Raw genomic sequence first — 19763 nt, 5'->3', positions numbered from 1 at the left:
GGCTGTTTAACGGTCAAATAAAGGAGTGATATATATGTAAATATAAACATATAAATTGTAAATAAATAATGTATTAATATAATAAAAATTAATATATATCATAAAATCATATACATCATAAAATATATAATGCAATATATAATGTATATAATGTAATATAATATCATGTAATATAATGCAATATAATGTGTAGCAATATCGGCTACACTTGTAGATAAAACATATTCTAACAAGCGGTGCAGAAAGTTTGGAAAATTGCCAAATGCAAAACAAACAAACCGCGGGTGAAATTACGGGGAATGCGTTGAAAAACTTATAATGTTGTTGTTTGTTTTTTATTTGGCGTCTCTCTGTTGTGTTTTCGGATGCGCGAAATTGATCTTTGACTTATACCTGTGTATCGCGCAGTTCTTTCGGTTGCATTTGTTAGAGGTACTAGCAGACATATGTTGGCAGCTTCTTCATCACAACACTGGATTACACTACTTCTAATTTCCCTCTCCCCACTATGTATTACTTTATTGTATCTTGAACGTCCTGCGTCGGGCTCCATTGTTCACTTCAGACTGAGAGCGTGGCGCCTGATGTTTTTGCTATGAACCGCATATAGGCTGATGTGCGCGCGCAGCTGCTTCCCCTCTCATTTACTCTTCCCCGCTTCCCCGCAAAACGACACGCCAAGACGTCGCGGCCCTACAGTAGGTAACTGCCACCCTGAAGACGCAGGCCGAAACTGCGCGGTTCCGACGCGGCTAGAGCCAGGGCAAGCAACTTAGGTTATATATTTTTAGTATTTGTCGCCGTCACCTAACAAGAAATAATACCGAAGTAGCTTGGCTTCTGGGTTGTAGCCGTGACCTCGGCGAATAATTCACCCAATTATTATGAACTATTCGCCAAGGACACGGCTACAACCCAGAAGCCAAGCTACTTCAGACAATGAAGAATACCGACTGAAAAAATAATCATCCCACTCTCCGTTCAAGACAAAGTAGAAAGAGCAGGGAACATTCAGGCTTTGACTCTTGAAATTTCTGACATGCTTGAAAATAAACAAAAATAAACAGGCTAATGCGAACCCAGAGATATTGTTTTGTTAGTTTTATAAAAATAGCTGTCAGAATCTGGGCATTTATTGCAGTCTCTGTCAAAAAAAAAATTCTTTTCTTTGTTTTTGCAGAGCCCTAGAAGGGCTGAAATAATTTCATGCTACGCTCATGCGTTTCATATAGCAGCACTGTTATTCATGTTCAGCTGCACCTGTACTAAAAAATTAAGAATATAAATAAAATTACGCGTCTCACATTCTTCAACGATTTCGTGTTTTTCTAATAACTTTAAACGCATTTATTATTTAACTTAAACCTGCTGTGTTATAATTGGATTCGTCGATCTAATAGATACTGTGTCTATCCACTTTTACCTATCGTTTTCTGTATTCATCGTCGTACCTTGAACTTTCAAAAAAAGACGGATCAGTAACTACCATCTAGGATTTCGTAATGTTTTGTCTTTAGATGTACTCTCATTATGATTTTGCATTAGATTTTAATACGGCTGAATAAGAGCTTGATAAGTTTAATAAAACTGTTACGAATATTATATGTGTAGAAGTTTTTGACTAGAAAAATTCCGAAAGAAAGAATAGACGACTTGATTAGGAGGAAAATGAGGCATAAAAAAGTAAAGGATCAAGGCTGTTTTCCCGAAAATAACCTTAGTCATACAGTGGTTTTTGCGATATAAAGTCGCAAAAGGTAATTTTAAAAATTAACAATAATAGTTTTAATATTAATAATTAATAATTGTAGTAGTAAGAGTACTGTAAAAGTGCGATTTATTAGGAGAAAAATAACTTTCATCAATACTTTATCATCTCGCGATTCAATATTTGATCTTCTGGCTAGACATTAATGTTTGTAGGTTGGATAACTGTTTACTGTCTGCCGCTTGTGTTAGACACTATTTTCAGTCTTTCACTGTTTTATTAAAATTCGTGTGACTTATTACTTCAAGCGTGCACGCCAAATTAACCTTTGTGTATGACGTATGACATCGATTGGTTTACTTATATTTTTGGGCAGATATTTATGCCTTTAGACTGAACGAAGGACGCCTTAATATAACTAAACAGAACCAAATCTGACATTTACCTGGGATTGGAACCTGAATCACTGCTACACTGTAAATAATTTTTGTACTTTTACAGGGATAGTCCTCGGAAACTCAGGTGAATATTATTAGTACTCTAATATTGTTAAATAGTCAACTACCCAAAAAAAAAAAAAAACGTAATTCTGACTCTGAAAGCTTTTCCTCCACTGAAATATTGGAAGTTCCTAATTCTCGTATCTCATAAGAAAGCATATTTAAAGTATTATCAATTCCTGATTGTCACTTCGTTAACGAAGTTGTAGTTCACAGAATTAGCGGCCAGTCAGCGAATATGTTCTAAACACAAGGTTATTTATCTTCAGCGTGAAGCATCTGGGGCTTGGTATATATCCTAGCCTCTAGAGCCAGTGTGCATGGAGCGGACGAGAGAGTAAGCCGTGCGGTGCTCCTTGTTGCAGACCAGAGGCGGACGGCGCGGCAGCATGTGATGGTTGAGGACGAGCACCGCCCTGTGAAGCGTCGCGGCCGGTCGCCATGCCTACCCCCGCCTCCGGGTCGTCGCTAGGCGAGCAGGAGGGGGGCGCGGGCCCCTGCAGCCCGCCGCACAGCCGCCGCAAGAGGAAGCGCAAGAGGGACGCCGACGCCGACTCCGCCATGAGCCCCGAGGAGGAGCAGTCGGCCTCGCCGCCGGCCGCCGTGGTGGCCGGCAGCGCGCGCGAGGAGCGGCTGGGGTCGCCGCCGCAGGGCAGCAAGTTCCTACACGACGAGGCGCGGGGCGCGTCGTCCGACGACGACGCCGGCGACACGCGGCCCGGCAGCAAGGCCAAGACGAAAGGCGGCCGCGACGGATTCGTCCCCGACGCGGACGACTCGCTGGGCACGAGCAGCGACGTGGAGAAGTTCGACGGCAAGATCGTGTACAACCCGGACGGCTCGGCCTACATCATCGAGGACAGCGAGCTGAGCGAGGAGGACGCCGGCCTGGAGGTGCTGCCGCGCATCATCGCCGACGGCTGCATCGTGGACGGCCGCGGCGTGAGCGCCTCGCACGCGCAGCCCTTCCCGCAGATCGCGAGCGCCTTCTACGTGTCGCGCAACCCCTCGCTGTACAGCGCGCTGTACGGCGGGCCGGCGGGCTACGCCTCCAGCCTGCTGCAGGACAAGAAGATGGTTCCTGAGGTGCCCGTCATGCACAGCTACCGGGTGTACACGGTGCGCGACGGCAAGGCGGGCCACAAGGCGGCGGACCCGGCCGAGGGCTCCGGCAAGGACTGCTCCTCCGTGCCCGTCAAGCCCATCCTCATGTGCTTCATCTGCAAGCTGTCGTTCGGGTACGCCAAGTCGTTCGTGGCGCACGCCATGGGCGACCACAACGTGGCGCTGCTGGACGACGAGAAGGACATCCTGGGCCACAAGAACGCCTCGGCCATCATCCAGTGCGTGGGCAAGGACAAGGAGCCGCTGGTGTCGTTCCTGGAGCCGCTGCCCCCCGCGGCGCCCCCGCTCGGCGGCGGCAGGAAGGAGGCGGCGCCCGCTCCGCCGCCGGCGCCGGCGTATGACGACGCCGACGCGAAGGGCCTGATGGGCGCCGCCCCGCAGCTAGTTCCTAAGGACCAGAAGGCGTCGTACGGCGTCGCGGGCGAGCACTCGGGCGCCGAGAGCCTCGTGGTCCACCGCCGGCAGCCGCTCGAGTGCGCCAGCGCTTCTTCGGGGCGACCACACGTCCAGAATCAACATGTTCCTGAGACTTCGGTCTCCCTACCTCAAAATGGTGGTAGTTCTAGTAATAGTAGTAGTAATATGCATCACAATAATTGTAATAATAGTGCTAGTAGTAGGATGATCGGGCTCGGCATGAACAGTGTGATGGACCTGACGAGGAAGAGCCCCATGTCGTCGCCGGGCGCGAGTCCGTCCCCCGGGTCCACGCTCAGCCCCTTGCTGGCGGGCGGCGCCCAGCTGCAGTACCCGCAGCCGCCGCCCAACTTCCTGACGGGCACCACCATCGGCGTGTGCCCCGACCACATGGGCGGCCGGCCGAGCGGCGTGGAGTGCGCCAAGTGCGAGCTGATCCTCAGCTCGTCGCGCCTGGGCGGCGGCGCGCTGGCGGGCATGCACTCGCGCAACTCCTGCAAGACGCTCAAGTGCCCCAAGTGCAACTGGCACTACAAGTACCAGGAGACCTTGGAGATACACATGAAGGAGAAGCACCCCGAGGCGGAGACGTCGTGCATCTACTGCATCGCGGGGCAGCCGCACCCCAGGCTGGCGCGCGGCGAGACCTACACGTGCGGCTACAAGCCGTACCGCTGCGAGGTGTGCAACTACTCCACCACCACCAAGGGCAACCTCAGCATCCACATGCAGTCCGACAAGCACCTCAACAACATGCAGGAGCTGCAGAACGGCGGCGGCGGGCCGCTGGCGCCCAGCTCGGACCCGCCCCCGCCGCCCCCCGCCGCGCAGCCGCCGCCGGCGCCGCACCACGGCCGCTCCCCGGGCCCCGGCCTCCCCAGCCCGCACCACCCGGCCGCCAAGCCCAAGCCCACGTTCCGCTGCGACGTGTGCAACTACGAGACGAACGTGGCGCGCAACCTGCGCATCCACATGACGAGCGAGAAGCACACGCACAACATGATGGTGCTGCAGCAGAACGTGAAGCACATGCAGACGCTGTCGGCGCTGCACCAGCAGTCGCAGAGCCAGCAGCTGGGGTTCGAGTCGCTGCTGCACTTCCACCCGGGGCTGACCCTGCCCGGCGAGAAGCCGCCCCCGCACACGGAGGCGGCGCTGGCCGACATGGCCTACAACCAGGCGCTGCTCATCCAGATGATGACCGGCGGCCAGCTGCCGCCGCACGTGCCCCCGGAGCTGGCGCCGCACATGGACCTGGGGCTGAACCCCGAGACCATGGAGCCGCCCCCCGAGCCCGCCGACCCCAACCCGCGCCACCTGTTCCAGTGCTGCGTGTGCAGCGCCTTCGCCACGGACTCGCTGGAGGCGCTGGCGCACCACCTGTCCGCCGACCGCACCAAGACCCGCGAGCAGGAGATCCTGGCCGTGGTGGCCGGCCACTACGTGTGCCGCCTGTGCACCTACAAGACCAACCTCAAGGCCAACTTCCAGCTGCACTGCAAGACGGACAAGCACCTGCAGAGGCTGCAGCACGTGAACCACGTGAAGGAGGGCGGCGCGCGCAACGAGTGGAAGCTCAAGTACGTGCTGACGGCGGGGGCGGGGGCGGCGGCGGCGGCGGCGGGCGGCATCCAGGTGCGCTGCCACGCCTGCGACTACTACACCAACAGCGCGCACAAGCTGCAGCTACACGCGGCCGGCCAGCGCCACGAGGCGTCCTGCCTGCTCTTCCTGCACCTCCGCGACTGCGAGGCCAGCTCCGCCGGCGGGGAGCGCGTCTACCACTGCGCGCTGTGCGGCTTCTCGAGCCGCGCCAAGCTGCAGCTGCTGCAGCACGTGCGCTCCATGAAGCATCTGCAGATGGAGCAGCTGCACCAGCTGCAGCGGCGCAGCGAGGGCAAGGACCTGCACACGGACATCGGCGAGGTGTTCCAGGTGGTGGGCCAGCCGGCGGAGCAGAGCTACGGCGACTCCGCGGAGCAAGGTTAGTCCCGTCTGCCTCTACTGTTCGTTCCTTCAAAAACTTAATTCAGCTAAAGTTCTTCACCGATTGCTTTGAAATGTTTAATTTTGACACAGCGTTGCATTCGAATACGCGCGCGTTTTTACACACCTATGTCACATCTGTAACAGGCAAAAAGATAGATAAAACCATAGATTTTTAATATTTGCTTTGCTATATGGTGACACACACACACATAGAATAAAGTATATTGAGAAGAGATATATAGATTTAGAGAGATGAGTGTGTATAGGTATGTATATATAGGGATAGAGAATTAGAGAGAGAGAGAGAGAGAAAGAGAGAGAGAGAGAGATGCTTTGTGTATGTGTAACTACTTCAAACAAATTACAAAAAAAAAAAATGATTGAGGCATTGAAACGCATGCAGGGAATTAGCTAGTAACGGTAGTAACGGTATAAAAGGCTACGAAAGTCACCATTATGCTTGTCGTCAGAGTTCATTAGAGACCATGGCCTTAAATAAAAGTAAAATCCCATTATTTTGCCTGAAGTGGTTTTCGGAAACCGTGGAGAAAAATTAAATTGTTGAATCAGGATTTGAATCCGGGTGTATTTAATAACACTTTACATTTTAAAATAGGTTTGGGATACCAAAAAATAACATATGTGGCCAAAATAAGGATGAAAAAATGCGTATAGCTACTCACTACGGATTCTAACAGTTCACGTATTGGTTACTTATTACGATGTCATACAATAAAGCAGTATTTACTCATTTAAATGCCCTGGGTTCCTTCCCCGGCAAGGAGGAAATCATTAAATGGCTTGTTATCATATGTTTATGTTCCGTCTGAGGGTTGTCTGAGGGCGAGTATAGTACTTAAGCATATATTCATTTATATGTTCCTTTTTTCAGCCCTGGACAGCTTTCATATTAAAGTTTCATGTATTCAGATATCACATTTATGGTACACTTGTTACAAAGGCCCTACGTGGTTTAGATCGATAATATGTTAAACCTAGGTATGAGACGCATTACGCTTTAAATCTACCATTTGAAAACTTATCAGTTTCTTTCATTAACAGCGATTTTGAGTTATTGCAATAGCTACAGAATTTCACGAGCTCCAACGACCGTCATTGGTGGTCTGTGATCAGTTAATGAATTATAACTTGGTTCGTGGGTTTGAGTCCCACCTTCAGAATTTATCAGTTTAATTTTAAAGTCGTCCCGTCACTAGGCGAGGATGTCAATATTATCTGAAATAATAGCACTGATAGAAAAGTTTACTCAAGTATATTTCGCCTTAAAAGTGTATTAATGATGTTGTCCACGAATATTCACGAGTGCTCTTTTTAGACGGTTTACAAAGAAAAAAAATCATCTCATAAACATAGTTGTTTTTGAAATCGTTACAAGAGTGAAAACGTGGATCCAAAACACTCCTGTAAAAATTGGTTAGAATTTTTTTAACCTTGTTTCTGCACCAAACTATTTTTTTTAAATAATTGTAATGACTTAAAATGTTATAGAATGATTTGTAATGATATATTACTACCGAACGTTAGTTTTGCATAAAAATAGCCCGCGGAAAAGCATGAGATACGTGAAGGAAATAATTTTTTTCTCGGTTGTATATGATTTCCAAAAGTAATAAAAAATTATCATGTTATTAATGACTTATACGAGCTTTTGGCATATTATTAAAACCTAAAAATAGATAAATTATACCTGCGTATTTTATAAGCTTTTCGACTTTTGAACACACCGTGATAATATTTCACTTATACTAAATGCCTTAATAGGGCTCTGTTCAAGATTATAAAATACGAAAAGTTTTTAATACTTCATGTCAGACATCAGTCTATCATGTAGTTGTGCAGATTATTTTCAGTCCATGTTTTCTTTTTGTATAACATATTTATTCTGGACTCCGCCCATACTGGCATCAAGGACAACCACTTGAAGGTAATGTGTTGTCTTTGATCACGAGCTAAAAAAAAAAGGCTGTTTGAAACTAAGCGTCTTAAAATTCATGCCGCCATTTTTTTATAATAGTGTCATCTACATTAAGAAAATTACTCTGGTATTTTGTATACAATCCTTCAAAATGTTTGTAAATATGTTTACGATTTTTTTTTACAAAAATTTGAACTAGAATTAAATAGCCGTAAAGTTTAGTTTTTATTACAACTTTGTTTATTATTTCATAAAAACGTTCTAAATACCTATATTTGCGCCGAAATTCACTTAACACGAAAATAACCATTTGAAAAACGAAACCTAGTAGATAAGGCGGTAGTTGATAAAAAATCGTGTCCAAAATGTATACGGTAACAGCATTCGATTTTGTTCTGCTTGGAGAAAACTTCTGGCACTTACGTTTCACCAACCCGGCCAGAAAAGACGTTATTTTTAATTAACCCTGTGAGATTTGCCCCTACTCGGGTTTATTAGTGTTAGTAAAGCGGGATGATAAGTGCGACGCTCGCTGGTGCTTCTAGCGCGGTATCGCCTCTAAGCTGGCGCTCAGTCTTCTCGTCGTGCATACAACTATGAGGTTTGAGCGGAAACGATAACATTACACGGCGGAGAAATGAAGATAAAGATGTAATGGCAGAAATACCTCGAGTGCTTTGAATAATCTGTACCGGGTGTTCAGGTCTACAAACTATTCTGAAAACACGTGTTTTAGCCATTTTCAACTGTTCCAAAAACACAGTTTAATTTAAAAAAGAAATCCGAAACACGTCTTTTCATCCGCTTCCAGGTGCGTTCTTAACTGCTTTTCGTAAACAGACACCTCTCGGATATATTGATTAGTTATCATATCGAGTAATTTCTTCTGAAGTTCTACCCACCGTGTGTGTTCCCGGGTAGGCGGGTACGTTCTTCTTCTTCTTATTTCGGAGGTCTTTTATAATAGGTTTTTTGTATATTTGTTCATTACCTCGGTGCAATTTTCGGTGTGTGTGTGTACCTATATATACTGTATCTATCACAATTACAATACCGTAGACGTAGACGTAGAGAACGGGTCGTCTGGTCTTCTCGTTTGCGCGTAGGGGCGAATGATGTGTTCGCAGCGCACGGCGGCGTCGCCCTTACCGTAACTGGTAGGTGAGGTAACTACCTCCTCCCTTCAATTACCCCGCTGACAAAGAGAGCGGCGCGCGAGAGCAGAGCGCTAAAAAGAGGGGAGGGAGAGGGGAAGGTGGGTGGGAGTCGTTTGTCTTGCGTCGCCGGCACGGGATTGGCCGGCCGGGGCGCCGAAGGGGCGGGGCTGTCCCCCCTTCTCCCCTCTTAAACAGTGCCCTGGGCGCGCGCGGTCCAGCCGGGAGTCTCCGTCTCTCTCTCTCTCTCTCTCTCTCTCTCTCTCTCTCTCTTTCTCTGTGGATGCGCGGCTCGATCACGTTGTCGCTGCGCGCTTAATCCCTCCTTCGCCCCCCTTCTTCCCGTGTTTTACACCTCCCTTCTCCACGGTGCCGCTCGCAGCTTATCCCGCGCGACATTAGCATCGCGGCCATTTGCCCCGCGCGCGGGCGTCTGAAGGAACCTCGCAGTGTGACAACTGCTCGACCTAGCCTAGCGGCGAGGCGTAGATGCCTCACCGGACTTGCGAAACCGTGACTGTGAAACGAGGTTGTTAAACGTAAACGTCAAAACTATGTCTCATGGTAAACTTTCTTTACGTATTAAAGTATTACTGCTTATTGCACGCATATAGGCCAAAATACGGGCAGTGTACGACTTACTAAGCGCCGTCTCTGGACCTGACTTGGGTCAGTTAAAACCCACACCAAAAACTCTAGGTCCCCCCCCCCCCCCCACCAAAAAAAAATCCTTCCAGCGAATCGTGCAGACTTGCGCTTCACCCAGCGGTGCCTGTTGGAACTAGCTTTTACAAATGCGCTGTGGGCGGACGAGTATTTCTGTTTCCATAACATATGTATTTTTTGACGACTAAAATTGTTAAAACGTGTTTTTTTTTTTTCAGAATACGAAACACCCGGTACAGATTTAAAATAAAAAAACACTTCCGAAACACACTTTTATCTTCCGTTCCAAACTATAAAATTTAACGGACACCACTCAGATATCTTAGTTTCCGTGCGCTTCCGAGCTAGAAACACCAGCGAGCGTCGCACCAACAAAATACGCCCCTGACAGAGCGGGCCCTTTACGGCTGGGTTGCCAAACGGCGTGTAATTAGAACTTAAGGCGCTAACGAGGCCATTTATAGAGACCGGAAAAATTCCTGAATTCATTTCGCGATAGGCTAAAATACAAATCGTTATACCTCAGTGCTGCCTCTGCTATTGGTTCACAACTCACCTGGGTGACTCTGGGCCAATGAGAAACACCCAACCAAAGCTTTATCAAATCACAGGCTGCTACGCTGGAACGTCTCACAAGACAGCAGCCAATGAGTGGGTGGCATTTGGTCAAGTGTAAGTAGAACTATGAAGTTCATCCTAGAGGTCACTGAACTCGCGAATTTTTCCGGTCCCTGGCCATTTAAGAACCTGCTCAGGATATTTTGAAGGTGTCTGATCACGTAAAGCGTTGCACTTGCCTATTGGCACAATTTTCGTTTCATGGTTTTATTTTGAACATGTTTTGTTTTATGGAGCAGTGTAAAAATAAAATAAAAGCTGGTGAATTCACGGGCGTTTTTAGGTAAGAAAAAATTTAAACTAAATTATTTAAATGGTAGGGAAGTACTGAAAGTCGTACATGGGAACGTTACCGTTGCGAAGACTGCATGGCATTTCTGTGCCTGGCGCGTAAAGGCGAAGAGGTTTGTGATACGCAAGACATTGTCACCCTAAGCGAATTTCCCCCACCCCCCAATTCCCCGAACCCGACTCTTTGTCTTTCGACCACTTTAAGGCTCGGCATCACTTGCCCCCTGAGCTCATTTCATTTTGTTACTATTTTTTGACGTGAAGCATCTTTTAAAAATCAGACCGAAACACGCGGGTACCAGGATAGAAATTTTAAAACCATTATGACGTATCGCCTCTCATACATTAAATAACTTCTCCGTAGGGCGTGTATTATTATTTCTTAGCATAAAATGCTGTCCACTTAAGTTTGCGACCTTAAGCTATCCGATGAAAACATATACGTTTTTTGGGTCTTTCCCGTTCTGCGTAACTCACGACTCAGATGTGGCAGAGCGGTGATTCTGGTGTCTGAGCGTGGAGATTGCTGAGATCAATCTCAAAAGTGATGACTGGTGTACTTCAGGCACTAACTCAGCCTCGGCCGCAGCTGCGCCGAAGCAATGACACGGGCTCCCAAGAGCTACCAGAAAACAGATACTCCATTTCATCGCAACTTGGAGGTGTTTTAGGAGGAGCTAAAATGTTAGGTTGATAAATTGTCTAATTGAGTAAAGCAATAAAATTTGTAAAAAAATTTGTTATTTGTAAAGTCGGTTTACGGACGATAGTTTAACGTGACGACGTCATAACAAAACATTGATGAAATGATTGCATACTTTTATGAATAAAATTGAATCATTTTTATTGAATTATCACTATTTTGTATGGATACAAAGAAGGAGAGAAATGATATCTACAATTTAATTGATACATTTTCTTTTATTTACACTCATTAATTCAAAAATGTTTATTTCTTTAACGAAGATATTATTTTAACTATAACTTTGATATACATGTTTCCAATTTAACTTCTTCCAATCTGTGTTACTCTGTTAAGGATAGGATGATGATAGGAAAAAGTAGGAAACGAATGGGAGTGTTTCAAGTTTAATGTGCCTCGAAAAAGACAAATCGATGGTTGTTGCAATCGAGTGGAAGAGAGATATATGCAGCGCAAGCATACAATGAGCGTAACGGGATACAGCGTAACGAGACAATGTGCGTAACGGGACACTTTTTCGTGCGTGCAGCCGGCGTTCATCGATTTATTAGACGTCACGTCAAAAATAAATTAAAGGAAATGTAATTTTATTTCTCCCCTCATTTGTTACTTGTGTGTAAGTATTTATCTGACAAAATGGTCACATTACGTTGTTTTGTGTTGATATCGTTTCGTGCACAACTCTGTAGACACCTAGATTTACCGCTAGAATAGCGTTATATCGTAGACTCTACCCAAGGAAACATAGCAATACTAAGATGCATTATTTTGGCCATGTCAGAAGAGCTTAAAATAAATATTAATACATATGGATAGGAAGAATTCGTGGTTTCAGTGACCTCCAGGATGGACCCTACAATCCTCTACATACTCGGGCAAATGCCACCTGCTCATTGGATACTGACTAGTGAGACTTTGGAACTTGGGTGCTTGCTATTCGGTACTTCTTTGGTTGAAGGTTTTCCATTGGCTCAGAATCCTTCAGATTAACCCGTGAGCAATCACAGAAGCAAAATGTAAATATATGTGTTTGAATTATAGCATTACGCAAAGTGAATCCGTGAATTTTTCAGTCACTAGTAATACACTCTGGACGTCTTGAAAATACATGCCACGAGTATTATGAAGTCTTAGGTTTTTTTTCGCCTAGCGTAAACGTATCTTTCTGTAAAAAAAGTGTGATTTGGTGTTCATATCAATCACGCGCCTCCAACCAGTTAGTTTTCCCGCCGGACGTCAACCCCGCTTATTCGGAAATGGGAAACGTGACTGACGTTGCCACTCGCACTTATTCCGTCAGTGTTCAAGAAGGATCCCGTAAACTTTCATCGTCTCTAATGACCTCTCTGCCGACGAGAGGTAAAGCCCAATCCATTCCAGTCCCTGTAAAGCGTGTGATTCATACATCTTACCGCGCAATTGAGTGCTAGTGATTGCATAGTCTTCTCGTCATGCGTAGAGTAGCTCTGAAGTTTGTGCGGTCAACTTAGATGGCGGATAAATGAAGATAAAAGTGTAATGCAAGGCACTTGGGTTCTTTCAAGAATCTGCCCAGGGCGGTTAATGTCTAAAATTTACTCTGAAAACACACGTTTTAGCCTTATTCAGTCCCCTAAAAATACAGTTTAAAAACGAAAAACGGAAACAGAACTACCCATTCGCCGTCAGCGTATTCGTAAATGCATTTTTTTTTGACGTGACAACGTCTAATAAATCGATGAACGCCGGCTGCACGCACGAAAAAGTGTCCCGTTACGCACATTATTCCGTTACACTATGTCCCGTTACGCTCATTTTCCCGTTAAGCTGTGTCCCGTTACGCTCATTGTTCCGTTACGCCGTGTTCCGTTACTCTATCGGCGAGTGCAGTAATAATACGTTATGTTACAATTGAATAAAAAATAATGGTGATTCATATAATTGATGATAGATATTTGTTTACAGTTTATTTATATGAAAAATTGTTCATTATTATATTTAAACTTTATGGCTAAACGCCAGTTTTTAAAATTAATTACAAGGTATCTACACGTCAACTGTTTATAAAGTGAAGTGAAAAGTTAATGTGGTTTTCATTGCTTATTACAACAATTTCGGCAATAAAGGTTAATTGTTCTTACATTTTAAAAATCTGATTACTAGTATAATTTCAAGTACTTATTTATTCTTTTATTATTAAAATAAAAATGATTCAATTTTATTCATAAAAGTATGCATTCATTTCATCAATGTTTTGCTATGACGTCACGTTAAACTATCGTCCGTAAACCGACTTTACAGACAACCAATTTTTCGTAAATAAACACCACTCGGATATCTCGAGCAGTTTTCATATCGCGTGGTTTCTTCCCAAGCTCTGCCTACCTCGTGTGTGCCTGAGTAGTCGGGGGCCTCAAGGTTCTGTCTCACACGCCATTTTTTCCCCCGCAATTAGTATATAATTTTATGGCTATTTCTCTCATTTTAACACAGTATCTGCCTTGAATTCTTTTTTGCAATGTAAGAGGCTTACAAGTGACAGCATGATTTTGCTATCGGTAATACATTATTTCTTCTGAGGGTTTAGAATTTTTTGGTTGACACCACAAAATGATTTTTTTTGGGATGTCATTAAAAAAATATATTTTGTAGCTCTCGAAAAACTTTTGTTTGTTCAGTGTGTGTTAATTTTACCACATATACTAATAACAATTATGTAATAAATACGTATGTAAATTACAAACTTTTGTTAAAAATTAGTAACTTACGTTATTACAAGAAGTATAATATAAGCATTTTATTAGTACGTTATTTTACAATATCATTATTGTTGTAGTGGTGGCACAAATAGTAGCCGAGACCATAATTTTTTTTGAACTAGCTATGTAATAAATATGACATTAAGAAATGTAAGTTGCGTTTCCTCCATTCGGTATGTTTGTTTGTTTGTTGGGTGCAGACGCTCGGAAGGAGCTGCACCAGCACCAGATGCAGCAGCAGCTGCAGCAGCTGCAGCAGCAGGCGGCGAGAGAGCCCAAGGCGGAGCCGCACCACGAGGAGGAGAGCGCCGCGAGCCAGCACATGTGCCCCTACTGCAACTACATGAGCAGCTCGGAGATGCGCACCCAGGCGCACGTGATGGCGCAGCACGGCCAGGGCGAGCCCTCGCCGCCGGCGCGCGCCGCCTCGCCCGCCAAGGACTTCATGTGCCCGCTGTGCCAGGACGGCTTCCGCGAGCGCTGCCACCTGGAGAGGCACGTCATGCAGATACACAGCGTCAACTCGGAGGGCCTGCAGAGGCTGCTGCTGCTCGTGGACCAGTCGCACTGGCTCAACGCCGTCAACCGCTCCCCCGCGTCGTCCGCGCCCCAGCACCAGACACCGCCGCACCCGCACCACAACCACAGCCACATGATCTCGCCCGCCAGCTCCGCGGGCTCCTCCAAGGAGATGGACTCGAGCGGGGGGAAGCAGAACCACTCCGACGCCAACTCGACCGAGGACCGCGAGGACAACCCGCTGCTCTCGCCTTCCCCGGACGACCACGCGGACGCAGACGAGAACAGGTGCCAAGCGTGTTTCAAACACTTCAGGAACATTGATGACCTGTGCGCCCACCACAACGAGACCGGTCACCTGGAGATGAAGCAGACTCCCGCTGGTCCAGGATACCTGTGCTGGAAGAAAGGATGCAATCAGTATTTTCAGTCTGCGCACAGTCTCCAGGCTCACTTTCGAGAAGTTCATTCCCCACGTGTTGGGAGTGCGTCTCAACACGGCATTGCGGTGTCGGAAAAACACGTGTATAAATACAGGTGCAACCAGTGTAGCCTTGCCTTCAAAACTATGGAGAAACTCCAGTTACATTCGCAATATCATCTGATCAGGGATGCCACGAAGTGTGTACTGTGTGGCAGGAGCTTCAGGTCTGTAGTGGCATTGCACAAACATGTGGAAACTTCTCATTCCGAGCTATCCGAAGAAGAATTAGCAGCCTATAAACAAAGCTTAATGAACAATCCTCTTCTTTTGGCTGGTCTGAGTGGCCAAGTTCTGGATCCTTCAGCGAATGAACTGCTCAGGAAAGAAAGTTTAAAGATGGAGGCAGATGATCTTGTGGACACTGATGAGAGTCCAATGAAGGACCACCAGCAAGAAGATGGAATCGGCAATGCACACAGTGGAGATGGCGATAACAGTGATGATTCTGTGGTGTATAAAGAACAGCAGTTCCTAGAGGATTACCTCAACAGCCAAGCGATTGCAGAGGACAACTACAATGACCCTAATAGGAAGTACAAATGTCACCGGTGTAAGGTAGCATTTACAAGGCAAAGCTACCTAACAAGCCACAATAAGACTTTACTGCACCGTAAAGGGGAAAAGTTGAGTTATCCTATGGAAAAGTATTTGGATCCAAATAGGCCCTATAAATGTGATGTTTGTAAAGAATCTTTCACGCAGAAGAATATCCTGCTAGTGCATTACAATTCTGTCAGCCACCTGCACAAGCTGAAAAGAGCTATGCAGGAACAGCAAAACAACAACAATAATAATAACAACAATGCTGTTACTACAGTTTCGCCTTCCTCGGCTGCAGCTGCCTTGGCTGCAAGTCTTGGCGTGACACCACCACCTACTCCTAAGTCTGGTACAATTTCTGAGGAAGATGACAAGAAACCATACAAATGTAACATCTGTAGAGTAGCTTATAGTCAAGGATCGACCTTGGACATTCACATGAGATCTGTGCTTCATCAGACAAGGGCGTCCAAGCTTCAGGATCTTGCGATGTCGGGTCAGATTGATTTGAGCAAGCCTTTAATAGAACAGCCAGAACCACAGAAAGCTCAGGATCAACACAAAAGAATGCTTCAGGACATGATGGGGTCGTCCCCGAAGCAGTCTGTTACATCGCCACCTTCTGGTGCCAACAGCAGCAACGTGACCTTGCAAGTGCCGTCTTTAGCCCAGGGTTCACCACCTGTTACGGGCAGTCAAATAGTTCCTCAAACTTCCAATGCTGTTTCTGTGGTACCATCGCCAATATCGATCCCGACCTTGACATCAGTTCCTAGTAGCATTGCGCCGAGCTCGAATGCAACTCAACAGGCTGTTCAAGCATCGCCTGTGATGACATCGTCACCTTCTCCTCAACATGGAATGGTGTCTTGTCAGCGGTGTAGTGCACTGTTCGCTAGTCAAGAACAGCTTACAACACACCAGCAACTATACTGCCTCTTCGGAAGTCCGATAAATTTATTCCCTCCACTGACCGGTCCACTCTCAATGCCATCTCATCCTTCTCCTCAGCCACCAGGACTGAATAAGTCCCCACCTCCTCTTCCCACGACCCCTCATGTACAAGAAGATTCATTCCAGAGGCTCACAATACCGAACAAGAAGTCGTCTCAAGTTTACAAACATCTTCTCGAGAGTTACGGCTTTGACTTAGTGATGCAGTTTAATGAAAATCATCAGAGGCGTCAGCGTAGGGAGCGCGAAGATGATGAGTTGGCTCTTTTAACACCAACTGTTCAAACACCCATGCCAGATGAGGATGTTGAAAGACCTCAGGAAGAAGAAACTGCAGAACAAGATCTACCTGAAGTTGCGAAGTCCATATGCCAACACTGCCGGAAAGAGTTCTCTAGTGTGTGGGTCCTCAAGGCTCATTGCGAAGAAGTGCACAGAGATCTTGTCCCACTAGAGTTTCTGGAAAAGTACGCCCAGCAAATCAAGTCGGAGTACGAGAAGAAAGGTGTCAGTAGGGCGCCCCCACCTGGAACCCCGACTCCTGCACCACAGGTGGACGTTGCTCAAGAGAAAGAGCTCCAGGAGGACAACAAAGAGGCGTTGCACGTGAAAATCGGCCTTACGTCACAGCACCAACCTCAGCAGCAGCAGCAGCAGCAGCAGCATCAGCAACATCAGCAACATCAGCAACATCAGCAACATCAGCATCAACAAGTCGCGCCCGACACGACGCCCCCGGCCCCGAGCACCCCCACGGCATCTTCGACCCCTGCCTCCAGCACCGACTCGATCCCGGCAACGACGTCGACGCCGATGGGTCTCGCCGGAGCGCCCAGCCTGTCGCTGTCGCTGGCGCAGCAGATGAACGAGATGCAGGCGGCGCTGAACGCCATGGCGGCCTCGCAGCTGCAGCAGCAGCTGCAGCAGTTCAACCCCATGATGATGGGCCTGGGCATGGGACTGCCGCTGGGCCTCAACATGAACGCGCTCGCCGCCATGAACCTGCAGCCGCCGCTGGTGTCCATGATGATGCCGCCTCCCCCGTTCGACCACCTGGGCCTGGCGCAGGCGCAGAACCAGCTCTTCTCCCAGCAGGCGTCCATGGACCCCGCCGGACTCCTGGCCAAGCAGCAGCAGCACCTGCTGCAGCAGCAGCAGCAAGCGGTGAGTCCCAGTGCATGCATGCCTTTCCAGTGCCTGCAGTGGTGCCGCATCGCACTCCTCTTTTCTCGAGACACGCATATTCATGTGATCACTTGTAGTCACCCTCGTCTAGGTACTAATATACGAGGGGCTTTCACTATCTTGGGAATGTATTTACCCTGTCATTACTGGCAGTGAAATTATTATATAATATTATTTTACAATTAAACGTAGCTCTGGTTATTAAAATCCCGCATGCAGATGCTGCTTTTGATGCCAGAAATATATTCTTTTCCGTGCTTCGTATAAAATACTGCAGTGAAAAATGTAGGGATGCTTATCTCCCTATTTAGAAGATTTAAGCAGACCTAGTCATTTATTTACCTTTACCTTATCATTCATTTATCTGTAATTGCATTGTTAATTGAATAATTTATTTCCTGCCGTCAAATTCCACCTAAACTTATTCGTTATTACAGTTAATGCTTAAGATAATTCAGAACTATTTCTTTTTATTGCTATTTTTGGTGATTTACTTAAATGAGAATTATTTTTGTAGGGTAAAATTGTTAACTCATTTCTTTGTAGATAAAGGTTTGCAAAATTGTTTTTAAGAAGTGTGTATTCTTGGCTGGTTTGCTAAAAAAAAATATGTATTGAGGACTGTTCACTCGCCACGTGTATTGAACACGAATTTTGATTGATATTAAAGTTTGATAATGTTTTTCCTTCGAACAAACCATGGTTCACGAGACAGGCGCGACACGATTCTCAGTGGCCTACTTCATTCTTCACTCGTCACCTTGTTCCCCCCCCCCCCCTCCCCCGACCAGCACAGACATCACGTTTTAGAATCCCTTTTATCCGAAATTGTGGAAGGCAGTTTTATTTCTCCCGTTGAAATTTTATCCTGATTTTTAACGCATCTGTTAAGAAATTTGAACGGAATCATTTACAAAAAAATTTGCTGCGAGCAGCACACATGAGCGGGCATTTATTTAGTTTGTATACAAGGTGTTCATGATAATAATTTGAGGATAAAATGTCATGCTCTAGTTTGCCATCACGAAGACCGTGAAAGCTTATTTTATTAATTTTTTAAGTAAATGGTATACACACTAAAAAAAATCAGTTTTTATGTTATGTTTTAATTAAAGAAAGTGGTGAGAGAACTAGGCCAGCTATAGGAATGGTGGAGGCTTGATATTTTTATTTCGTGCAGATAAATACAAAATTTGTAAATAATTTAAAAAATAAATTTTAGGGAATTTTAAAATTTTGATGAAGAAAATCCAGGGAAATTTTATTACAGATTGGTGCAGATTACATATTTTACTACAGCAGTTCCATTAATTCCTGATTCACCTAAACTAACATCGTAGTTTTTTCTGAAGCAATTATGCTTGTGTTCTTCCCATTTTAATTACAACGTGAATCAGACTTCTGTGTTTTGGTTTCAAGGTAGATGCCGAATCATATACACTACCATTTGCAGTACCGTGGTATCTACGGGTCACGAAAGTCATGCTAGAACCTAAGAATTAACGGAATTGAAGAACTGGATACTTAAGTCCCGAAATAAATAGCAACGTTGCTGGAAGATAATAAACTTTTATTCCCAGAAAAAATCGGATGTTCCTGCTTAAAGTACAAATATTTCGTGTTAATATTTAATTTTGTTTATAGTATATAAAAAATTACACTATGATATAAAATAATTGGAAGAAAAATTTATTTAAAATTTCTGAAAACTTACCGGATATTTTTAGTTGTCATGACAGAATGCATTTGTGTTCAGGCACACATTCATGTCGACTGTGAACTATTAAGTATTGCAATAGACTATCTGGTTTTTACCTATTACATATTAGAAGCCACCTTAAGCAGGGTACTTAATTTTTTTTTTAAATTCCTAGTCACCGGTTAGCTAATACCTTAAGTAGCACTTAATACTTTATATTTCTTTAAAAAAACACATTTCTTTGTTTTAAATTATAAATTCAAAAATATATGTGATCCTGATCGATACGAACTTGTACATGTTTTTTATATCAATAAATCATGTCTACAGTTTTTATCACTGCTCTACATTTCGTACCGAAACGCGTTTTTGCTACTTTTGAGGCTAAATACAATTAATTTTGTTATACACCAGTTTGTTCACAAATATGTGTTTTAATCAGCTTAATATAACCGGGATGTTAGCTGTTCCGAGACCTTTCTAGTTTTTATCCAAACGTATTGTTTTATTAAAATATATAACGTTTATTATCGTGTC

At 45.4% G+C, this 19763-nt stretch overlaps 1 protein-coding gene across 3 annotated transcripts in view; it reads left to right on the top strand.

Moving 5' to 3' along the window:
- LOC134538456 (zinc finger homeobox protein 3-like) overlaps window positions 1-19763 on the top strand; it is a 310779-nt gene that overhangs the window by 66111 nt on the left and 224905 nt on the right. For all 3 annotated transcript variants that reach the window (XM_063379781.1, XM_063379782.1, XM_063379783.1), the window contains exons 2-3: window positions 2574-5734; window positions 14046-17506. In XM_063379781.1, coding sequence (XP_063235851.1) covers window positions 2650-5734; window positions 14046-17506 — 6546 coding nt within the window. In that variant the 5' untranslated portion in view covers window positions 2574-2649. The remainder of the gene's footprint in view (window positions 1-2573; window positions 5735-14045; window positions 17507-19763) is intronic.

Source organism: Bacillus rossius, chromosome 13, assembly GCF_032445375.1.
Source record: "Bacillus rossius redtenbacheri isolate Brsri chromosome 13, Brsri_v3, whole genome shotgun sequence".
Taxonomy (NCBI): domain Eukaryota; kingdom Metazoa; phylum Arthropoda; class Insecta; order Phasmatodea; family Bacillidae; genus Bacillus; species Bacillus rossius.
This window is presented reverse-complemented; position numbering and strand designations above follow the sequence as displayed.